This window comes from Dromaius novaehollandiae, chromosome 11 (genome assembly GCF_036370855.1).
Source record: "Dromaius novaehollandiae isolate bDroNov1 chromosome 11, bDroNov1.hap1, whole genome shotgun sequence".
Lineage (NCBI taxonomy): Eukaryota > Metazoa > Chordata > Aves > Casuariiformes > Dromaiidae > Dromaius > Dromaius novaehollandiae.
This window is the reverse complement of record NC_088108.1, coordinates 20,244,602-20,267,156: the sequence shown is the minus strand read 5'-3', so window position 1 is coordinate 20,267,156 and position 22,555 is coordinate 20,244,602. Positions and strand designations below refer to the sequence as shown.

The 22,555-nt window shown below is 48.6% G+C and overlaps 1 protein-coding gene across 3 annotated transcripts in view; it reads left to right on the top strand.

Moving 5' to 3' along the window:
* Window positions 1-20,581, top strand: part of PCDH19 (protocadherin 19) — a 69,411-nt gene extending 48,830 nt beyond the window's left edge. For 2 of the 3 annotated variants that reach the window (XM_026111060.2, XM_026111059.2), the window contains exon 5: window positions 15,846-20,581. In XM_026111060.2, the coding sequence (XP_025966845.2) occupies window positions 15,846-16,435 (590 nt within the window). In that variant the 3' untranslated portion in view covers window positions 16,436-20,581. Of the gene's footprint in view, window positions 1-15,514; window positions 15,683-15,845 lie in introns of all 3 variants that reach the window. The other variant, XR_010391075.1, reaches the window with a different exon arrangement.
* Window positions 20,582-22,555: the final 1,974 nt, after the last annotated feature.

Here is a 22,555-nt window from a genome sequence, read left to right as displayed (position 1 = left end):
CAGTCCATGAAGCACATGATAACTCAGCAGCCTAAATTATTCAGGGGAATTGAATGTGTTTGGCTTGTTCCAAACTTTTGTTTCCTTTCAGTGCTGTCAGTAGAACAGGTAACTCCGATGCTTGTATCAAACTCATTCAAGTGCCAGGGAAACACAAACAGCTCAAGTATAACCCGTGTTTTACCTCATTCATCACTTATTTTCAACTTGAGCTGGTCTTTTTCTGGACTCTGTTTTGTGCCTTGTAAAAATGTTTATCTTACATCTACAGTTGTTCGCCTCTGGTACGCTGCTGGGCTCTGGAAAATTGCTTCATTACGTGCTGGAAATGCCCTTGTAAAACCAGACAGAATTCTGCATCTCATTCACCTTCTAGCCATGTTTCCTTCTGTGGAAATATATTCACTCATGCAAATATTTAGACCCAGTAGTCATCACTGTAGGATTGAGGAATCTCATATTAATGAAGACATGTAATTAAAATGAACAATTCCACCTACAATTCCCTAATCACCTGACCTGTGCTTCTGCAGTCCTCCTCCTTTGTTATTTGGTAGATATCTGCACTTTTTCATAGAAAATTCATAGGAACTGGACATATTTGTGCACTGGCCAGATGTGCCTTGTGCAGACAGCCAAGCTCTGGCAGTCAGTTGGAAGAGAGGAGGCTCCGTCAGTGATGGACCTCACACGAAAATGTCCTGTTGCTTTCTGGAGGCTGCTCAGTGTCCAGAGCTGGCCGCAGAACTTCTGGGTATAGTTCAAGGTGTTGCCTTTCACTCTGCAAAGGTGTATGTGGTTCCTGCTTTGCTTGGAGATTTAGGACCTGACTCAAAGCCCGTTAAATCCAGCAGGAATGATACTGTTGGGCTTGAATTAGGGCCCCGAATGCTCTTATTGCCTCTGTTTGCTCCTTCATTGTCTCTCTGGTGATGTTCTCCTGGTTGTTCTGGCTAGCAGTCCTAGATTGGAGATAGGAGTCCAAGAGAGATGTCGTCCTTGGAGGAGATGCTCTAGAATTTGCTTGAGACACTGGTCATCTCAGCCTACATTTGTGAGTGCACCCAGGGAGAAGGTGTTTGCTGCTAAGCAGCTTTCAAATTTAGGCATAACCGCTGCTAGAGGATGGAGATTTGCCTTGGAAAATTCAAGCTGCAAATGAGACACATGATTTTAGGAATTAGAATAATTACCCTCTGGAACAGGTTCCCAAGGGATGTGATATATTCTGTATCACTTAGAGTCTTTAAATCACATTTGCATGTTTCCCCTAAAAGCATGCCTTGTCGCTCAAAGTGAAGGGCTGTACTTGAGAAACACTGTGTGACAAAGCCCTGTATCCTGCATTTTGCAAGGAAGCAGAGCACAGAGCCAGAGTGGTCCCACATGGATTAAATTCTGTAGATCCATTGAGGAGTGGGTTTTGGCACATCGCATAAGAGAACAGCTCATGGAGCAAAACTGTCCCCTTGGCCAGCACTGACTGCCGTGCAGGAATGTGCAGAATTGAGCAAGTAACCACACTGGAGATGATTCAGGAGTGAACTCCCCCAGCTAAAATCTGCCTCGCCTTTCTGAGCACACTCAGTCTCTTTCTCACTGCAGCAAGTGTTCCTACGGGTTGAGCAATCCTGGCTGTATCAGTGTTTCCAGGACCTTCCCTCCCATCACTCCCTAAATGATGACAGTGTTTTTAAAGACCTCATTTCCTGGACCTTCCCTTTTATCTCTCCCAACAGCAAGTAAATGAGCAGCCCTTTAGATTTTAGTTTCTGCTTCTGCACTCAGTGAGCTATTGGAGACTGTTGACAACGACTTTTCTCTTTTCCATGCTCCTGCCTGCAGGATTTGGGGATATAATTCATTTGGACCTGGTGCTTTGTCAACTTTCAGCAGTTCTAATTGCCTAACGATCAGTGCCGATGCCATTGTTAAGCCTGTTAAAACTTTGTCCTGCTGAACAGACAGACTGTGTCTGTCTCGTCATGTTGTACCTGCTGCGTCAACTGGGGCCGGCTTTGATGCTCCTCCTCCCTCCCCGGCTGTGTCTGCTCCTTCCGATGCCAGGGGAGGAGGGTATGGAGCAGCATGCTGCACCGCATTAGGGAACTGGTCTTTAAAATAAAAATTAATGAAAAATAACCCCCCAAAGGGCCAGATGCTTTCCCAGGGTGAAGCTTCTCACACCTACGTGAACGCAGAGTGGAATGAGAGTGTGGATACGGGGCAGAAGGAGTGGAGGTGGGTGGCAAGGTTCAGCCCTGAGCCCGGTGGAGAAGATGGCTGAGCTCCCTGTGGGAGTCTTCTCCCTGCTGGTGACCTCGTCACTGTCCCGTCAGGGCGCAGGCCGTCGTGCCCTGCCTGTTGCTGTTCGGTGAACTTAATGCCTTTCTCGCTTTTCTGTCTTTCCTGTGCTTTTCTGCCTTTGTTATCGTTCTTAGAGTTTAATTGGCTGCATTTCTTGGTATCATCTTCTTACTTATGCATCTGAGGTGCCCAACTGGCTGGTGCCGTCTCTCGAAGCTCCCGTCATCCACCCGTGCCTTTTCCAAGGCTGTTTCTTACTTAATGGCACACACTGAACATTAGTGCATTACCATCCCTTTTCCAAGAACAGTCTCCATCCACTCTTCTCTCATCCCCCAGTGCCTCATCCAATTTAATTAATTATACTTAGTATATTACGCATCCTGTCAAAGTTTTTCCTTTCCGAGGTTTAATGGTTTTTTAATTCTAATGCATGCTGCATGTGTAAGTGTTTTAGAAATGAGGAGAATATGCAGTGGCAAAGAAACAGCATTACATCTGTGCGCCGCAGACAGCGAGGAAACACGAGGGTGGATCCCTACAGAGAGTCTCGAGCACAGTGACTGCAGGACCGTGCCTGCCTGCCTGCCTGGGAGTAGCATTCCCGTTGCTGTGCTTAAAGGGAAATTCAGGCCGATTCCCACCCCAGAGGAGCACGCACAAATTAAACACGCTCGCTCGCAGTAACACCGCGCTCCACGGCGCGCATTGTGCTCCTGCCGCTCCCGGCTGCAGGGTCGTCGCCTCTCCCTGCAGAAGCCGGCGTTTGGCCGGCAGCTCTGCCCCGACACAGAGCGCGTTTTAAAGGCTGCTGGAGCCCTGTGGTGAACTCAAATATAGTGAACTTGACTCTTCTCCTTTCGCTAGCTCTGTCTGAAAGCGCTAAATTATATCAGTCATTTCAGCGCTGCTTTATTCCTTTGAAGAAATGCTGCACTGAGGATGCGGTGGTGACTAGACTAATCAGGTAGTGATGGTTAGGGCTTGCACCTATCACTCTTTATTTCCTGGTGACAGTCAGAGGGTTTGGTCAGAAAAGTGGTTCAGTAGGAAGAACTTTGTGGGGTGTTGGTATTTCCAGATAAAACCTGCTCAGAGTAGAGTAGGTTGGTTTTTTTTTTTTTTTTTTTTTTTTTTTTTGGCCTGTCAGTGCTGCAAACTGCTTGGGTTTTGAGAATCCAGCTGGGCTCTGCGTGTCTGTCACACCATCACCGGGAATAATGATGTCGTAGTGGAATTTAGCTGACAGCCCTGTGAACCAGGGCCAAGAGTGAACCGAATCCATCTTGACCTCGTAGCAGCGTTGCGGGAATGTGTCAAAGAGGAGAAGGAACTTGAGAAATCAGAAATGGTTTGTGGCTGCAGAGAGAGAGATTGAGCCAGAAGTCCACCGTGCTGCCTGACACAGCTCTTCATGTGGTGGCATGTGGTGGTGATCGGAGCCCTCCTTCCCAGCACAGAGAGGTTTCTGTACTGCACGGATGCGAAGGAGGGAATGCAGCTGGGTGTCTGATCTCAGCTGGATGGTGCCGCGCATTCCTGATGTCCGAATGGTGCCGTTAGGCGAGTGCTGAGCAAGAGTCCTCAGGGAAACCGTCACCATCTGCATGGTAGGCAGCTACAAAACCCACCGTGGAGCCAACTGTTTTGCTTGGAATACTTGCACAAATTACAAAAATATGATAATTTGCCATTCTCTTTGTTCAGCCATTTTCCCATGGCTTTTTAGCTTACAGCACAAGACAAATTAGAAGGGTAGTTTAGCCGTGTGGATGTGTGACTGATCAGACAGGAACTCCACCTGTGTTGTTGGAAGTTGAGCTTGTTCCATAACTCACAGGTAATGTAATTGCCCTAGACTTATGATAAGGTTTTGGATTTGACTATTGACCGTATAGTAATTTTGTGTGTATATTTATACACTATGATAGCACTCTTCTAATTTATGAGGATAAACTTAATTGCCAGAACTAATTTTCTGCTGAATTAAATGGGCCAGATTCCCAGGCTTTGACAATGCCTTGATCTCTTCTGGAGGCACAAGGTGGCCATAGGGCCAGTTTACCCAACCAGCTGGCATTACCCAAGCATCAAGTTAATGCTCACAGCTGTGGAGCTGGAGCACACTCATTTGAGCCCTCTGGTAGGTCTGTGACCTGGACAAAGAGGAACAGGAGTGTCCTTGTGTTGTAGTGATTCACAGTGCTGGATCAGACCTTGGACACCTTTGGATCCTGCATAATTTAGAGGAGCTTTTGCAGAACTGTCCCTGTGGCTGTGTTAGCCCTGTTCCCTTTAGTTGCCTTTGAGATTTTCTGATGTACCTGCAGTTCTAGGCCAGCATCTTCTCATGGAGTATCCGTGTGCTTCAGAAGAAGGGATCCACCAGCATTAAAAAAAAAAAAAAAAAAAAAAAAAAGTTAGGTGGAAAAATCAAAGAGTTAAAGTAAAATGCTAGGGAGGGAATGAAACAGAGTCCGGGTGTGGAAGAGTGAGAGGTCAGTGTCATGATGAGAAATGGACATGGACCAACAATTTTGGTGAAGAATTCCCTAACTATCGCTCAACTCTGGGGAACGCCCCATCGTGCTGGGAAGCTTTCCAGCTCCCTCCACTCTTCAGAGCTGCGTACTTTCAAAAAGTACAAAGAGCTTCTCATAATGTTTTGCCCTGTGGGTACGTATATGATTAATTCCATGCAAGCATTACTGGTGCAATAACAATACTGGAGGTCCTAAAACTGAGAAAGGAAACACATTTGGCTCATACTTCATACACAATCAGTTACACTTAAGCTATTGATAGTTGATTGGGATCTGTAGACTGCTGGGCTGGTGCCACTGGGTTTCTAAGCACATTCAGTGGCTGGAACAGACAGCAAGGCTGTAGGTTTTGGCAAGCTGTAGGTCTCATTAGTCAGGCTGACTGTATCTGACACGAGAGATTCCCATCCACCAAGATGAAGCTCACTTCCCTAGGCTTTGGCTGATGTCCCAACAATATTTACATGAAGGACAACAGAGGATCAGTGTTAAGATTAAGGCTCTGAGTTTCCAGTAGGCAGACAGTTAAATATTCTATTGAATACTCTTGATTATTTAGATAATAATGAAGTTTATTCATGTCCTTGAGAAATCTGGGGAATGGCAGTTGTTTTATGCTAAGCATGCAAAGATGTGTTTAATCTTGATAATAGGAGTAAATTATGTATCAGCATTTATAACCTCAGCTTCTTTATTTTTCACTCGTTCTGTGGAACCACCAGAAATTTCCAAAGAAAATCAGAGGCTCTTTGGGCTGGGTGGACAGGAGGAAGGGGAAGGCCTGGTTCTTGCTTTGCATCCCAGATTGCTTACAAAGTGAGACACATGGCTCATTCAGGTGCTGGCTTTGTTGTGGTCTTTAGTCTCCTCTGCAGCTCTTAGATCCACGCTGGCAAATTCAGTACTTTCTTCCCTGAGCCTGGTGGGTCACTGGAGCTGGGCCAGTGTTCCCCGGTACCAAATAGTGACGCCAGGGTGTTCCTGTGTGTTAGTCAGTGGTCAGCAATATAGATACTCAGGTGGTCCCTGGTACTTCCCGGGGTGGCCTCCATTCAGTAGAGTGGTCCATGCTCAGCAGCACCATTTCAGGCAGTCAGCAGGCTCAGGAAGACGTTCTCCTGCTGTGTCTAGCAAGTCCGTGTGCTGAAGGCTGCTTCTGCATTGATGAGGTCTAAGAACAAGTTTGAAAGTCAGTAGCAGTGATGACGGAGGAGGAGCTGCTCTGTCGTGGAGCAGGCTGGCCAGTCCCAAGGAGAGATTGTTGTTTCTCTCCAGGATTCTCCACTGCCTTGATGCTTTTTCCTTCATTCTAGGTAGAAAACCCCTGAATCAATCAGTTCCTTATGGCTTCCCTCCCCATGTTGTGCTCTCGTGAACTTGGCCTTTCTCTGCTAGCCAGAGATAGTTAGCAAGCCCTCAGGGTTGCAAAATCATCCTTCTGCAGCTCCAGCGATAACGGGAGTGTGCCTCCTTCCACTGCCACGGCTGAGCATCAGCCGGGGTGGAGGGGCTGGTGCACGATGAGCTTTCCAGGAACATCAGGTGAGGGCAGCTACAGCCTCCAACTCTGTCCACCTGCTCTCAGAATGGTGAAGTCTGGGATACGCTGGCCTTGCATGCCTGCAGCAGATGCTGTTTGAAGGAATTTGAAGCCCATCTGCAAATCTGCAGTGTGCGAGAACAGCTCTGCCTTGGTTAGATGGAGCCACCTCCAAGGTGGAGTGACTGTAGGTGTTTAACAGTACGCAGCGCTCAGTGCCAAAAGGTGCTAAGAGTTAGCAGTGCACTAAGCTGACGCTCTGCACGGTGGTTTTGGAAAGCAGACTGGCATAACCCAGAATTTGGATATTGCTATGTAGCAAGAATAGACACTGATCTGTGGGGATTGCACCTGGTCTGAAGTGTTTGGTTTTATCAACTCATCCAGTACTTCCTTAAATTAATGACGGGTGCCTCATCTCAGCTACTTTCCCGCAAGGAGTGCATTAGGATGGATTGGTTTGTTTCCTTCAGGCTCAGATAGGTGCCAGATTAGGCTAGGATAAAACATCCTCCATGAGCATCACGACTGGTTTAAATCGGTATGGCTGCACTGAAGTTGGAGAAGCTGCTTTGATTTACGTTGGCCTAGGAGCTGGCCTGCTCTGCAGCAGATAGGATCGGCTTGGAATTGCTTCTTATCTCCCCCAACTGTAATTTCTGTTTTGTTGAATTTTATCTGAATCGTCAAGTAGTTATTTTCTGAATGACACCTGATTTTGCATGGGACACGGTAATAATTTGATTCATTGTTGCTGTTCAGATTTGGATGGGTGGTTCATATTGCATTACCCCAAGACAGAGTATTCGGATTTGTCTGTCTCAGATTTGACAATGAAGGAGAAAAGTAACCTTTGGATTAATTTGCTTTAGCAACTAAAGTCCCATTAAATGGAAGGCAGCTGGTGTCAAAGGCATAAATGGAGACAAAGTTTTGCTCCCAATTGTGGGAAATGTGTTTAAACAGACTAGAAATGTTTCCATCTCTGCAGGGTATAATATACTCAAATGGTTACATTAACATGAAAAAAATATAAGAAAGAGTGTATTTAGGACAATCCCTCTGTATCCAGTGTTAATGAAATTGAATTCCAGTAATGAAGTCAAAGGGTTGTATTCTTCACTCAGTGAATGCAGTACAGTAACTTCCATTAGCATTAATGGGAGCTGTGCATATGAATTACAGAGCCATAATGGTTAGAGATGGAAAAGGTCTATCAGATCCTGGAGTGCTTTCCTCTCTGAGGACCAAATCCTGCTCTCTTCGATTCTTGTAAGCAGTCTGTTGGCTCAGTTAGTATGTTAATGAGCCCTGTATCTAATACCCCTGTTGATACGTAAATAGCAGAGTTTCAGAGGTGAAATCCTTGCCACACAGGGGCCAGTACAAGCTCCATGGACCACTTAAGTCCCCAGAAAAGGATTAATTGGCGTTTAAATGGCGTGTTCTGTCGGCCCTCTGAAGGGGAATTAATTTCACTGCGTGAGGAAGGCAGGGATTGCCCCAGAGCCCTGGATAAAGAGGGACAGCCAACCTTAAACTGCGGCCTGGCCCATCCCTCAAGGGCCTGGCTGGGCTGTACTGCGTGGCATGTCCAAAAATCGGCTGCTCTTGCTTTGGGTGTCTCCTTCCTTCCCATAGCATTATACTTATCCAGGAGGCTTCAAAGTGCCTAAAAGCTGGTTATCCTGAAAAAAATCTTTATCATCAAGTCTATTCTTAGCCACCTAGTACATAGTTAGAAAGATACCTTAGATGTGTCAATGTGCGTCAATCTTCATCCATTATACAGGTAGAGCTCGCCAGAAGAAAGGACGTTATTAATGGTAATGCGGAGCAGGGGAACGAGGAGGAGGGGCCAGCCCTCGAGCTGGCGTAAATCAGCATGGCTCTGCTGTGCTTCCTGGGGCCGTTTGCACCAGCCGGGAGTGAGCCCCGTTATATCTGCTCTGCTGACCGTTATGGAAACGCTTTCCATGAGCTGCGTCCAGACGTGGGTCCTTATCAGCCGTTGTGTAATAAATGAATCCAGTTCATATCCCTTGTTTCATTAAAATAATTCCTCACAGGCTTTTGAGTTGTCCAGGCACTGCTGACCTCTTGTATCGGGACAGACAATCCAGGATTAAAGTTGTAACATTTTTTTTTAGCTTGCATAAACCCCAGACAACAGGGAAAGACAGAAAAAGAAAGGCCCCTCATTGCAGTAAAGAGCATTTGTCACTGTCCCTGGTTATTAGCATCCTCTGAGCATTGTACGGGGGAAGCCACGACAGGATTACATTTCTGCATAGACTGGAGGTTTCTTATTAGGAAAGGCGAAGAAGGCTCTGTAAAAGCCCATAGGTCAAAAGTATAATACACTATTCCCCACCTCTCTTTTCCGGTATTATGCTACTAGGGAAGATAAGGGAGAGGTGCAGAGTCTTAATTTACAAGCAAAAGATGAACCATGGCTGGGGACTGTTTGTATTCTGCTAGAGCTTATTATTTTATCTGGAGCTGAATGCAGCGGACTGCTGCTCGCTAACCAGGACCAGCAGCCCCCTCCTCTGGGGACGCGGCGGGAGCCGGCCGGAGGCCGGGGCGAACATGCATGAGCCGGAGCGCGCAGGGCTGGCGTCTTCGCACTGAGCCCGTGGCTCCCGACAGCGTCCAGCCAGCGCCTGGTGTTTGGTGGCCAATATTTCCATGAAACTGAAGATGCTGAAGTTGGAAAGCAACCCCCAAAGTAACTGTAAGAAAAACGTTAAATAATGCAGTTGTGCATTGTCCGTGAAAGATGGCTAACCATGAGCAAACATCAACAGCAATGTTTGATCCCTTCATGTTTACTATTTATTCGCATTTATTATTCATAAATTCCATCACAAATGTTAGGCCTGCACCTCAGCGAGACATTTGCATTTTATTTTAAGTTTGTTTCCCCCCCTAGTTTTGTGAACAGAGATTTAATGATTTGCCTTTCCACATAGTTCTCTTGCTTATTCTCCCTGGCTCCGCTCTTCTTGTTTCAGGAAAAGATTTCAAACATGGAAAAGTGATATTTGAATAGATTCCCCTAAGGCAATCAATTTACTTTTAATTTGTCTGGAACTAAGCTTTTCTTTGTTGCAATGAGAAAGGATTGAAACTGCTGTAAAATTTATTAGCTTCCAGGAAGATTTTGAAATGAATTTTTTAATGATCGTGCTGTTTGCTGTACCCAGAAGCAGTGTCATCGTGATTACAGTATAATCATACGGTTGCTGAAGAAACACCGAAATATGGAGATAATGCCATACCTTCGTATGAGTGTACTTATAGTAATGGATGGAGAAATGTAGGTATGCTGACAAGTATTGCCCCATACAGGGCCTCCCGTGCAGGTCTCCTCAAAAAATGCAAAAATGGGGTCAGGGTGGACACTGCTGCCCCTTGGCTTGCCCAGAGTTTCAGACGCTGCAGCCCCTGGTAGTTTCTAGCTGCTCCTGATGCTGTCGGGAGCCGCTCTCAGCCCGTACCTACGTGTGGTTTTCTCGGTGTAGACACCCCTGCGGTCCGGGAGGGATGAAAACCACTCAAACAAGTCCGGTACTTCATTGTACACTTCCCACCTTGTGCGAGGCAAAATGCAAACGTGGAGGCCCAGCTGGGTGCCCATTCTTCTAATCCCCCTTTCTTTCTTATTTTTCGTTTTCAAGCGACTTCTCTGCTCCTTTTCCTTCCTCCCCATGTAATAGCACAAATGAGCTCTACTAACTCACCTTGGCAAACCTTCTCTGACATGGATTGGATTGAACTGAGCGTCTGTTTGAAAATGGAAACTCCAGGGACTATTGTCATTGCCCAAATTGCACCTTAGATTGTGTAACAGCACATGTCATCTGGCCATTTATCAGGAATATTACATTCCCAGGCGCTTGCACCTTGGTACGATTTAACTTTGTCTCTTTGGCCGGTGCTGAGATTCTTCTGAAGATAATTCAATTGCTGTGAGAGCTGAATGGGCTGTCTCTTCAAACTGGTTTCATGTTGCTGTGGCGTGAATTCAGGTACAGAGATTTTGAATAGGAGAGTAAAAGCATTTGTGCATCCAGGGTGTTGATTAACCCTTGCCTTTAACTGCCGAAGGCCCGGAGGACCCGGTGGCTTTGCTCCTCCAGCTGCTGCCCTCCAGGGGTGCCGTTTGGCTCAGGACAGGTAAAGGTGCTGTTTTTTCCACACTCCCAGCCCTCCTCCAGCTGTTCTTGGTCCGTCTCCACCCTGTCCCAGGACTGGGGACACCATAAGTTTCTTGACCAGCAAGTTTGGGAAGTGTGCAGGCAAAGATATGGAAGAAAAACAGAAAGGCGTGCTGGTGCAGCCATAGCCTCATCATCGCAGAGACCCTAAACGCACAGGGTACGGCACCTACGTTTGCCTTGCCTGAACGTCCCCTTTTCCTCTGCTTGAGATGCTCCCTGCATGCAGCCTTTGGAGGCGTGGATCGCACCCCTCCTCCTCGTGCTCCCCTCCCTTCTCCCTCCTTCCCCCTGTCAGGTTCTATTTTACTGGCGTGGTCTTCTGGGATCTTGCATTTTGCAGCTCATCGGAGCCTGTCTGAAAGCTTGTGGAGACCACGGGGACCCTTTCAGCTCTGATCAGCCCCAGGGCTGGACTCTCTTTGGTAACTGAGGGGCATTGCAGCTTGGGATAAAATCACCACCGAGCTCAGGCAGAGTTTTGCTAGCAGTGAGGGACTTCTTCCCCACCTTGTCATGACTCATGCATGAAGCTGGCAGAGTGTTTTTACGGGAGGCTTTTGCAAGCGTGGAGGGGCTTGGCTGGGTGGGCTGCAAGGTGGCTCTGCGCGTGGGTGCTGGGGGCTGACGCTGCTCTGGTGCTGCTCACGCCCCGGTGTGTGCTGCTTGTCCCCCGGATCAGTGCTGCGTTGGGCTCGTCCCTAGGGATTGGGGCAGCGCTGGCATTTCACATCAGACGCTCTGCTTTTCTACATCTTTGTGCTCCCTGGCTCCCGTTCCCATGGGTGGGGATGTGAGCTCTGTATCTGCGTGCCCTGAGCTGGGGGTGTGGATTTCTTCCATGGGCGTTTTCCGAAGCCACTTGGCTCCTTGGCCACCTTTTGCCTAGCGCGGGCCCTTGCAGGGGTCCGGCAGGCAGCATGTGAGGCTGGTTGGGGCTTGTTATTAGTTGTCTTTGAGATAGTCCCCAAGGGGACCGTAAAGAAGGTTGGAAATCTGGAGCTCAGCATGGATTTTGCTTTAGTTGTTGAGGAGCGTATTTATTCCAGAGATGGCCCTTTGGTGTTTTGTTTTTTCTTCTTTTTCACATTTGCTGTATGAGAGCTTACACTTAACAATGATGCATTTCTTGTGCAAAGTCTGATGCCAGAGTAACTGCTCGCCTGCTTGTGGAGAGGCTTCTGCCAGGACCTTGCTCCGGGATCCTTGTGTGGATCCTGCCAGGGATATCTTTCCATGGGATCATGCGCCGCTCTGGTGGCAGGGTAGCTGTTTTGGGAAACTTATAGGAATCATTTTAAAAGCCACCATGCCCTAAGGTGCTCTGAACTGAGTTTCTGGATGTGTGCTGGGTGAAGAGACCTTGCCCTGTCCTGCTGCTGTGACCTTGTGCAGGAGCTGCCTGCTCACACATTTTGTATGCAAGACTGCACCACCATCACCCATGAGATGGCATCTGCCCCCAGATGTCTGCGTGGGCGAGCCGTCGGTCAGCGTTTCTCCCCTACAGCCTGCCTGTAACAGCCTGATCTGCAAGAGGACTCTCCTCCCAGTGTGCGTGTGGCATGCTAAGCTCTTTAGAAAGTCTGGCCCCTGCTCAGTAAGACCTGTAAAGCCCGGGACCATGGTATTCCTCTTCCCCCAAATTGCACTTGCTGGATGAGCCTCGGCGTGCTGTCCTGCTCGGTACTTGCTAGCCTGGTGCATCAGAGAGCAGAGAAATCAGGGTCTTCCAGAGACTCCAGTTCAGGGTAAGGTGTTTGCTCCACGACTCAGGACCTCATGCATAGCAGAGCCAAAGCTGCTGGTGCTTCTCCCTGCTGCAGCGGGAAGTGCCCTGAACCCTTAATGCTTCCATTGTTGTCTCCTTCCTTTACCTTCCTGCCAGGCGCTGCCTGGTAATTACTTCACGCTACCTTCCTCAGCCCTCTGCCATCCATGGGTCTGGTACGGATGTGGGAAGTTGCCTGTTTTGGCTGCCTGCCATTCGTCATGTAGTGCATGATGTGATTGTTATTACCTGGGCTTTGCTCCTTGCATTGAGAACATTTTTTAGTGCAGACAGTAACAATCGTATTGACTAGGGCAGGTCTAGAGCTGTAAAAGAATTTCCTGTCGTCCTATTTCCGATTGTTAAAAAAAAATATAAAGAATGGTGCAATAAAGAATCCGTGAATGTGAATGACTGTCCTGGGTGCCGTTATGGCTGGGTGAGTCAGACCTAGCTGCAAAGGGCAGCGCGAGGAGCGGTGCCCAGCGGCTTTGTGCCTGCGCGGTGCAGGAGCCGGCGCGTGCTGCGGGTCACGGCTCCTCCTGTGCACCGGTGCTTGTCCCGTGCTGGCCGAGGAGGACATGAGATAGCAGCCTGGGGGTCTGGAGCACTGTCATCCTGGCCTGCTGGAGGATTTAGAACCCCTTTGAGTTTGCCTCCTTTGGGCCTGTGATAGCAGAGATGCGGTGGGGTGTTTATGTGCATCAACAGGGTGTGCTTATGGCATAAAAAGTGTTTTACGTCAATACAAGGTTAACAGGGTAGCGAGGCAGGTAGTCGAAGATCTCCACTCTGACAAGCAGAAGTGGCTGCTGTTGAGTGCTTGCGTTGGTCCCTGTAGGCTGCTGCCAGGTCAGGTCCTGTCACCTGTGGCCCGTCCGGAGAGGCCAGGGACGTGGCCTGGAGAGCAGGACGTGTCTCCGCAACACAGAGCCACGGTGGGGATCAGGGCAGGGAGGCAAAATGCGCCGTGGAGCTGCTCGCTGTCTGAAGCTCTGTGGCTGGGTGGTGACTCCTGTCGCTCTGTCTGCCAGCAAAGCGTCTTTCGTAGCTGTTGCATTCCCTTTATAAAATAAAAGATTGCATTGGTAGAATGTAACGTAATGCTTTCCATCTCTTCGCCAGCCTACGTTTCATCTGTGATCTGTAGACAAGCATCTTGGTGCCCAAAGAGGTTTATCTCCTGAACACCTGGCCAAGAGTGCTTACTAAAACCGCACTCAAAGCAAGGATCCCTTTGGGTTTGAGGAAGGTCCTCATGAACTGCAATAATCAGTGAAGATTTTGATCCATTTTTAACCATGAAATGTGCCAGGTTGGAATAAATAGGTTGAGGCAAAACAAAACCACAGGAACTCTGCCAAAATGGAGCGTGATTTGCCTTTGCTCTTGGCGCTCACTGCGGGGACTGTGTGGATGGGGGTACGTGGCGCTCACAGTGCTAGCAGGACTGCCTGGATGGGGAAGGAACAGAGGTTTCCCCCGTGCACTTACGTGTTGGACTAGACAGCCCAGGGTGTGCTGAGATCCAGTGTTTTATATTTGCTAACAGATTGAAGTGATGTGTGTTCCAGCCAGGAGCCCAAGGTCACACAGCACAATAAATCAGTGTCTCATCGGGGATTAGAACCCAAGATATTTCTGTACCCCCTCTGGCCATTACCAAGTCCTTTGCTATCACAGCTAGACTGCACAACTTTGTATGCTTATAGCACCCTTTTGAAGTTAAGCTGTGGATAAATAGGCAGACAGCAACACTTTCTGGGCAATTTTTCTTTTTTTTATTTAGCCCAAGTGCTTGAAAGTAACAGAATCAAAGTGTAAGAGCATCAGCTTTTAGATCTTGGTGCAGGTTGTTCTGCATGTAAGGCTCAGAGCATCACTCCCTAAAACTGCTGTAAAGAAGACTACCGAAACCCAGACCTCCTACCAAGCCACCCAGCCTCGTGCTGCGCACGACCGGGTCGCTGCTCTGATGTAGAGAAATAGCTTATGTTTTACCCATAGCTTTTCAATTAATTGGCTTCTTCTCCTTTAAAAAAAAAAAAAATTTTTTTTTTTAGGTCTGCCTTTTACTCGTTTATTCTCTGTAAGTGTTAAGCTGCTCATATTTTGGTGCATTGTGTTATGTGCTGAGAATTTTTATCAGCCGCCCTAGTGCTCGAATGTGGTGGAAATACCAATGTAGCTGGAAAGCTCAGGTTATATACACAGAGGTACAAAGCATCAAAATGAACTGTTTTCAAATGGACAGGAAGCAAACCAAGGCTGAGTCTGCACCTTTGCGAGGTTCAATCCATCAAACCGACAAGGACCAAATGCATTCTTTTATTGTTATTAGCATTAATTCTTAACACTGCTTTGCTACTTTACTGGTGTATAAATTACGATAGGAATGAGTTACATCTTTGCGTATGAAAAGCTTGTGCTTTATGAGGGTTTTACTGGGCTATCTGCAAATTACAAATTCTTATCGAGTGGAGGAAAAGCTGAAGGCGTAAGCCGGGATTGAAAAGGAGCCAGGGGGATGTGATGGTTTGGTGGGAAGCCACGGTCTAGTGCTCCGCAAAGGCTGGGAAAGCTGAGACTCCCGGATTTGATTTCCAGCTTTGCCCTTGGTTGAGCCTGCCTGCTTCCCTGGGCCCCGGCTCATCCGTCCGTGACGGGGGATGATGTTGAGCGAGGGACGAGAGGTCCTCGGAAAGGACCGAGCAGCGCTGCGTTTATCAGCCCTGCAGAGTGGTCTTGGGACAGCCCCAAGCTCGGAGTCAGCCGGCAGAGCAGGGATCTTTATAACTCCCGGGTGAATAAAGATCTAGTGCTGGAAATGACACATTTAATCTTCAGTGGAACAGGCCGTCGTGGAGATTTATAAAGCCGCTGTTGTGTGGGAGGCCTGTGGGGATTACGCAAAAAGTAAAAACAGACCAACAAAAAAGCAACACCCTCCTCCCTCCACTCCCTTCCCCCTTCTCCAAAAACCCAGGCTTAAATGTCATGTCAAACCAAGTTTAAAACGTGCTGGCTTTCAGCGCTGGTTACTAAAAACAAAAACCGCTGACTCTCAGCAGCCTGACACGTGGGACAAACCTGTTTTAATTTATTTCCAATCGTAACTTGTTTCCCCTAGGTTTTCGGTCTGTCAGCAGCAGCAGCAGCAGCAAAAAGCAGATGACACACAACCTGTTGGAAATTGAACTCCAGTGTCTGGAATAGCAGAAAAATGGCAGTAAAAATCCCTCTTCCGAGCGTTGCTTTAAAAATGATTGCTGTTTGCTGTAAAATCACTAATGTTTAGGTAGGAATAACAGGCAACGCCTGGCTCTGCAAACCGTTTCTCCTCCTAGGGAGGCCCCGCGTGCCCTGCCCGTCACCGGGGCTTCGGGGCTGCTTTCCGTAGGGGCGGCTTCCGCCAAGGCAGGGTCACCCGTTTCACAAGCCGTTGTGTTTTCTTCACGCAGATCAGAGCGAAGGATTTCATTGCAGGGAGGAGTGCCGCATCCTGGGCCACTCGGACCGGTGCTGGATGCCCCGAGCCTCGGTCCCCAGCCGCGCCAAGTCCCCCGAGCGCGGGAGGAACGTCATCGCGCTCTCCATAGAGGCGACCACTGTGGACACAGAGCCTTACGAAGACTGTAGCACAAAAAGGACTTTTGCGACGTTCGGCAAAGAAGGGAGCGAGCCCGTCGCCGATGAGCGGGCCGGCAACCCGAAAGGCAAAAGAACAGTGGATCTGCCCGTCTGCAGCCCCAAGGCGAGCGGCGCGGTCCGCGAGGCCGGCAACGGCTGCGAGGCCGTGAGCCCCGTCACCTCGCCCTTGCACCTGAAGAGCCCCTTGTCCGGCAAACCCTCGGTGCCGTACGGCATCGCGCACTGCCCGGGCAGCCGCGACCTGGAGCCGTTCGGGAACACTGGCCCTTCCCGGCCCACGGAGGCAGAGCCCCGGGGGGCGGACAGCGAAAATATCCTGCATGAGGTTAACCCACTTCTGCAAGAATGTAGAGAAAAAGACTCGCCAGGAGTGAAGAGACTAAAAGACATCGTCCTCTGAGCAGCACCCTGTAAAGCAAGGAGAAACCACGCTACTCCTAGCGCGTATTGTTTTTATTGCTTACCAATGGTTCACAGATTGCTGTATTTAAAAGCTTTCCCTAAATGTATTGTTTATAAATGAAGCTATTGTTAATGTGACAATCCCACTTGTTTCAACAGGCAGCAGGGGTGTTCAGCTGGAGCAAATTAGCTTGTTTTTCCGTTCACCTGGAAGTGGTAGGGGGCAGAGGTGAGACCTGTTCGGTTGTCAGAAGTGTTAGGTGTTACGTACTTTGAATTTCTATATTTTTATATCTCAAAACTGATACAAATTTCCATTCTTGTAAAGAATTGAATTGCAAATTCCTTATTCGGACCTCTTTAGTAAGCACCCTGGCCTTTTTGTAGTCTAGGCAAAAGGATGGCCATTTCTTGTTCATGACTGCTTAAAATTACAGTTCAGTGAATTTTAATATTTACCCAACACAAAGTTGTTTGTATTTTAAGATGTTGCTATTTTGCTATGGACACCCCTGCATTTATGAATCCTTTTGCTGTCACATGCTTATCTGTACTATTATTGTATTTGATATTGCAAATTACTGTATGTCTAGTGATGGCAAAAGGCTTTCAAGTTTTTTAAAAAACCCACAATCATCTTATTTAAACCTTGGGGAACCTGCAGTTTTCAGACCCAGAGGAGCAAGTGCTTTTTCCAGGCCCCACCATCCCCTGCAGCCTTCACCTGCTCTTGCAGGGCAGTAACAGGGCATTACAGGAAGTCATTTGGGGGAAAATTCTGCCTGAATTGTCGGTTGCACTGTGCTGAACTTTTCCAAGACCCATTTCTATTGCCTGCTTTCAAGGCAATGCATGGAAAGTTTTTCCAGAAGTTTTTTTTTAGCTTCCCGATTTAGATATTCCCTGTCTCTAGTCATTTCAAAGTCAAAGTGATGAAATTATTTAAGAGATCTAAATTACCTTCTCAATTAGACACACACTTCCCAGTCAGCATTTCTCAATCATGATTATGCTAAGTATGTGCGTGTATGTATGTTATCATGGCATGGATTTTAGTGATCTGATTTCTTTTTATTCCTGCATCATAAATAAATACAGAACGAGCAATAGTGATGTTAATTTAGGGGCAGACAGGTGATATGTAACAACACTACTAATTCAATTAATGTGCCTTCTTAATGGAGAAAAAATGAAAGCAATTCATTATTTTTTCTCATAATTAAGGACTTTTTTGTGTGGGTACAAATTTACTCATATAAAATTGATTTAAAAAATTGAGCTACTTTAATAGCCATTTGTAGAAGGGAGAGAGAGAGAGAGAAAAGGGGTCTCGGAGCTCTCTTTTCTCTGGCAGTGATAATTCCTCAGTGAGGTAAGAGTAAGGTAGGAGGATTAGTGTATTATTATTATTAACCCTTCACTTGACAGATTTCATAGAATTTAAAATTGACTATGGAAGGGAAAATATATAGCTCTTGCCAATGTTTGCTGTACCAGCAAGTTGAAATTAGTGGTTTCTAGAGAAATAGTCTTTCTAGGTCTACATATCATGATAAAATATTTTTTACTTTGATTTATTTAAATTAAAAATGTCAACAAGAAAACAAGCTCCAGTCATTATTATCCTCAAAATCAAATAAGCTCAACTAATCTGGTTCCTTAGGGCAAATTGGTCCTGTCTGAACTTGTAGCTGTTCTGAGACAGGTCCTCAGTCAGTTTGTCATCAGAGCCGCTTGATAGCGCCAGGAGTTTGAGGAGAACCTGCAAGGAAAGCTCTTCTGGTGAGATTAGTGAGCCTTCCCTCTCCGGTGTTGATTACTGCTACCTCATTCAGGCCCAATCCCATAAGTTAATGTGACGTCATGTATCCCTCCTCGAAGTGCACCAGGGTTTCCCCTTCGTTGGGAAGTCGGGAGAGCGGTTTTGTGCTCTTTCTGTCCCAGCGGTGCTGCCTGCTGGGGGCTGTGCGGCTGCGATGCTTTTTTCCCCCCTTTTTTGCAAGCAGATGTATTATTATAACACAAGCGACAGAAGAAGGAGGCTGCCTTGATGTTCTTAAAGTAACCGGATTTTCTGCCACAGTTAGGCTGGGTTTAATGTGATACTGCCTGTTTCGGTCAGCTTCGGTTGGCTTTATTCAGGAAAATGTGACATATGCGTTTGCTGGGTGGAAGATGCTTGCTTGGTGCCCCAGGCTGATCACCCCCAGCGCTACCCCCGTGGGTGCAAGGTGGTTTGCAGAGCCGTCCCGCCACCGCGGGGCCTGGCAGGATGGTGATGGGCACGGGTCCCCAGCGCCCGGGAAGCACCAGCCCTTAATTTTGCCCGAGTGTTGTCCTCTGCCTATGGTGCTGCCACCACCAGCCATCGTGGTTGGGATGAAAAATAGATGCTAACTGAAAAGGAAGGGGGGGAAAAAAAAAGAAACATTTCTCTAATTTACCCAGAGGAAACGTTGCTTGCCACTCCAAATAAAAGCACAGCCGAGAAAGAATGTGAAATAATTCTGTATTAAAAGGGGGCATTAAAGAGGTCAGTAAACCCTTATGCCTCCAAGAAAATTGTTTAAACAACAGTTTTGCCTGCCCTGACCTGCGCCGCGGCACGGATGGAGGCATGTCCCCGACACGTCGTCGCTGCGTGGAGCAGAGGGCCGAGAGCGCAACTGGGAAAGGGCTGCGACGCCCTTCCCTCTCCTGAATATTTTGCTGTTTCTGTCACTGTCCCTCTCTGTCATTTGAGATGAGTTCAGGGCTCCTGGGCGAATCGCAGTCTCTCGCTTTTTTTTTCTTTCCCTTAATAGTTGCGTCAAAACTGGCCATGCAAAAATGTAAAGGCTGCAGGGTAGGCGCTTCTTATGGTTTAAGATATAATTAACGTAATCGCTCATAATTCAGACCTGTCCTCAGCATTGGTTTAGGAAAATCACTTGTATCCGTTGGTTTCCTTGGGGCAAGCTTGCTCCGCTCCCCCATTTACCCGGAGGAGCCGCAGCCGTGCAGCCTCTCTGTGCCGCGCGGCGGGGACCCGCTGCTTGTGCCGGTGCTTCCCCACGCCGGGGACCAGCCCAGCTGCCTTCGCCCCCGGGTTTCCCCGTCCCGGCTGTCCGGTCCGTGGCCGCCGGGGTTCGATTTTGTGCCGATGCAGCGTGGCGGGGGGTTGGGGAAGGAAGAAACCCCCCCAGTGCCTGACGCGTTGTCCTGAGGAGGTGGTTGCAGTTCCCTGTTGTGTTGTGAAGCTGGAGGTGGCCTGCGCATCACACGTTGTGCCGAAGTGAGTTCCCCCCGCCTTTTTTTTTAAAAAAAAGATAGGAAACAAGTTGCTTTTGTAAAGAACACACTGTCTGATTAATATGTTGAAATTCTTCTTGGGGGAAAAAAATTCTAATTATGAATGGAAACACATTTGTTTGTCATTGGGGAAAATTGATGACCTCGTTGCTACAGCTGCTTTTGCAGCTACAGGTAATCTTTTATCCAACTTGTGAGTTGCAGTTACCTTCGGGGAAAAACCCAGCCAAGCCCACTGCAGGTGCTGGCGAGATGGAGTCGCTCTTGGCATCAGCTGATGTTCAGCTGATCGAAGCTGGGATATAACCTTTAAACTCAAAGAGCAGACCTAATGCAAACCGGTTTTCAGCAACAAATACCTCCTTGCACTACTCCGACGCTAAGGGTATTAGTTGCAGAAGGTGTCACACCTTCGGACGAGCTCCCGGAGCAAGAAAACCAGCCTGATGACACCATCACTGTTCACCTGTCAACCTCGGGCAGGGTCTCGGTGGGACTGAAGTGCGGTACGTTTCACCATGGTGTCTCCGTTGCTGACTATATGAAGAATAAATTGTTGTATATGCTAATATGTATGTTATGTACATTTTCACAGTGATTGAATCATTGTAAACAACAAAATGGAAAAAAAAATCACCATTCTGTCTATTTTATGAAGATGATAAAGCAGCTTTATTAAATTATTACGATTCTGTTTCAAAATGGTGTACCTGCCACGTTGGTTTTTTTTTTATCTGATGAGAACTTTGTTTTCCACCTCAATGTGATTTTCTTTTCTCTGCTTTGGGCATCTAATGCATTTTAGTATTAAAGGCAATTATTGAATAAAATGGAAAGTAAGTGTTTGGTTAAATACGGCTAAGTGGGTTTGCTTTGATGGGCTCCTGGTGCCGGTCCCGCCGAAACCGGGGCAAATCGAGAGCCAGCGCGCTTGTCCCATGCAGATCGGCGGTGCTGGCCTCCGCTTCCCGCGGGACGGCGCTGGGCCTGGCTGTGGGTCCATGCCGCGAGCAGGTGAGGACGCAGCGCGTCGGCCGCCCCGCCGGCGAGGGCTTTCCAGCAGCTCCGTGGAGCCGGAGAGACGGAATAAATTAAGGCACAAAGCAGCCACCCGGCCAAGGTTCAGAGCTGGTTCAGCGACGCAGATCTCATTTCTTTTTCTTCTGGACGTTATATTATATTTGATGTCAAACTGGAATATCTAAATACAGCCAAATTGGATTAACAAGCAATGAGTTATCATATACTTTGACTACTAAGTCCACAAAGACAGGAACAAATAAATTGGAGGGATCAAAGGCCTGAAAGCATAGTGCAAAAAAGAACAAATTACATATGTGTATGTATCTGTTTGAAATGTGGCTCTACGAATGCAGAGAGCATTCCCAGACGGGAAAGGAGGTGGCAAGGGCCCCAACCCGGGCAAGCTGCCCGTGAGCACAGGGACATCTCCCAGCTCCGGCCGCCCGCCGGGACAGGGAGGTGCTGGGAACCGGCGCGGGATGCAGGCTGCAGGAGTACGGGGCGCCTGCTGCTGAGCTGCGCAGAGGTGCTAAGCGCCCAGGCCCGAGCGGCCGAACCCGGGCTCCCGGGGCTGCATCCTGCCTCCGCTCCCGCGCGGTGATGGGGGCAAGCACCGGCCTGGCTGCCTGTCGCGTAGCTCCGTGTGCCGTCGCTCGCCCTGGGCTGAAACAAGAGTCAAACTTCACCGGCGGCCCCAGTGGGACTTCCACTTGTTTAACTTGCATCTGGTTTTTGCTTTGTTTTTGTTGTCTTTCTTCTGAAAGTGATGTAACCCAAGTCCCCGAAGAGCCATCAGGGAAGCAAACACAGGCAGGTGTACAATTACCGCGCTCACCCCGAGCCAGGCGCAGCTCCCTGCCGGGCTCCCGGCCGCCTCGCTGCCCACGCTGGCGAGCAATGGGCTCAGCGAGGAAGGGTGGCTCTTCGGGGACGCATGCTGCGTTTCAGCGTACATCTCATGATGTTGGTGGGGGTCCCCGGGACGTTTGGTAGCTACCGTGCTGCAGCGTGATCAGTCATTCCAACCTGTTGGTTTAATAAAAAAAAAGAAAAATTGAAGTACTATTGTCGAAAATCCTACCACGGCGCTTTCCGTTAATACAGAGAAAATATTGAGACATATGGCAAACAATATTAACCCCATCGCTGATCAAGCTTAAGAGCTTTTCCCCAAGAAAAACATCTCAGGACTGCTGTTAAACAGTTGCAGAGTGCACGCCGCTCCCTTGGGGCAGAGGAGGACCACGGTACGAGGCCGAGCGCTGGCTGCGAGGGGACCGGCTCCGGCGCTGCTGCCGGGGCGCCGGCCGGGCTGAGGTGCATGGTAGGAGAAGGTCAAAGAGGTACATGAGACCAAGTCCTTGCAAAGCTTCAGAAGCCAACAGGAGCGCTTCCAGCTTGGTCTGTCGCCCCAAGGGAAGCCAGCGCCGGCTCTGACAGCGCTGGAGTCATGCGACCGAAGCAGGAGCCCTGGCAAGGCCCTTCTGTGCCGGCTGAAGGTGATGAATTGTCTTCCAAGGCCAAAATAAAAAGGAATTACGATAATAAAACCTCTGAGAAAGCAGTGCGGCACCAGGGTTTCCAGCTTCCAGGGCAGGAGGGATGGGGGTTGCCTGGCAACATCGCTGGCACCGCCGGAGCCGCTCGCCGGCCGCTGCAAACGCGCAGCCATCCCGGGCAGCAGCCTGCTGCCCCTCGGGGCCGCGGCTCCCCGGCAGCCGCCTGCGGGGCTGCATCCTGCAGTGCACGGCCAGCCCTCGCGCCGTGGCAGGAGGTCGCCCTCCGTGCCCCTCCGTGGGGCTGG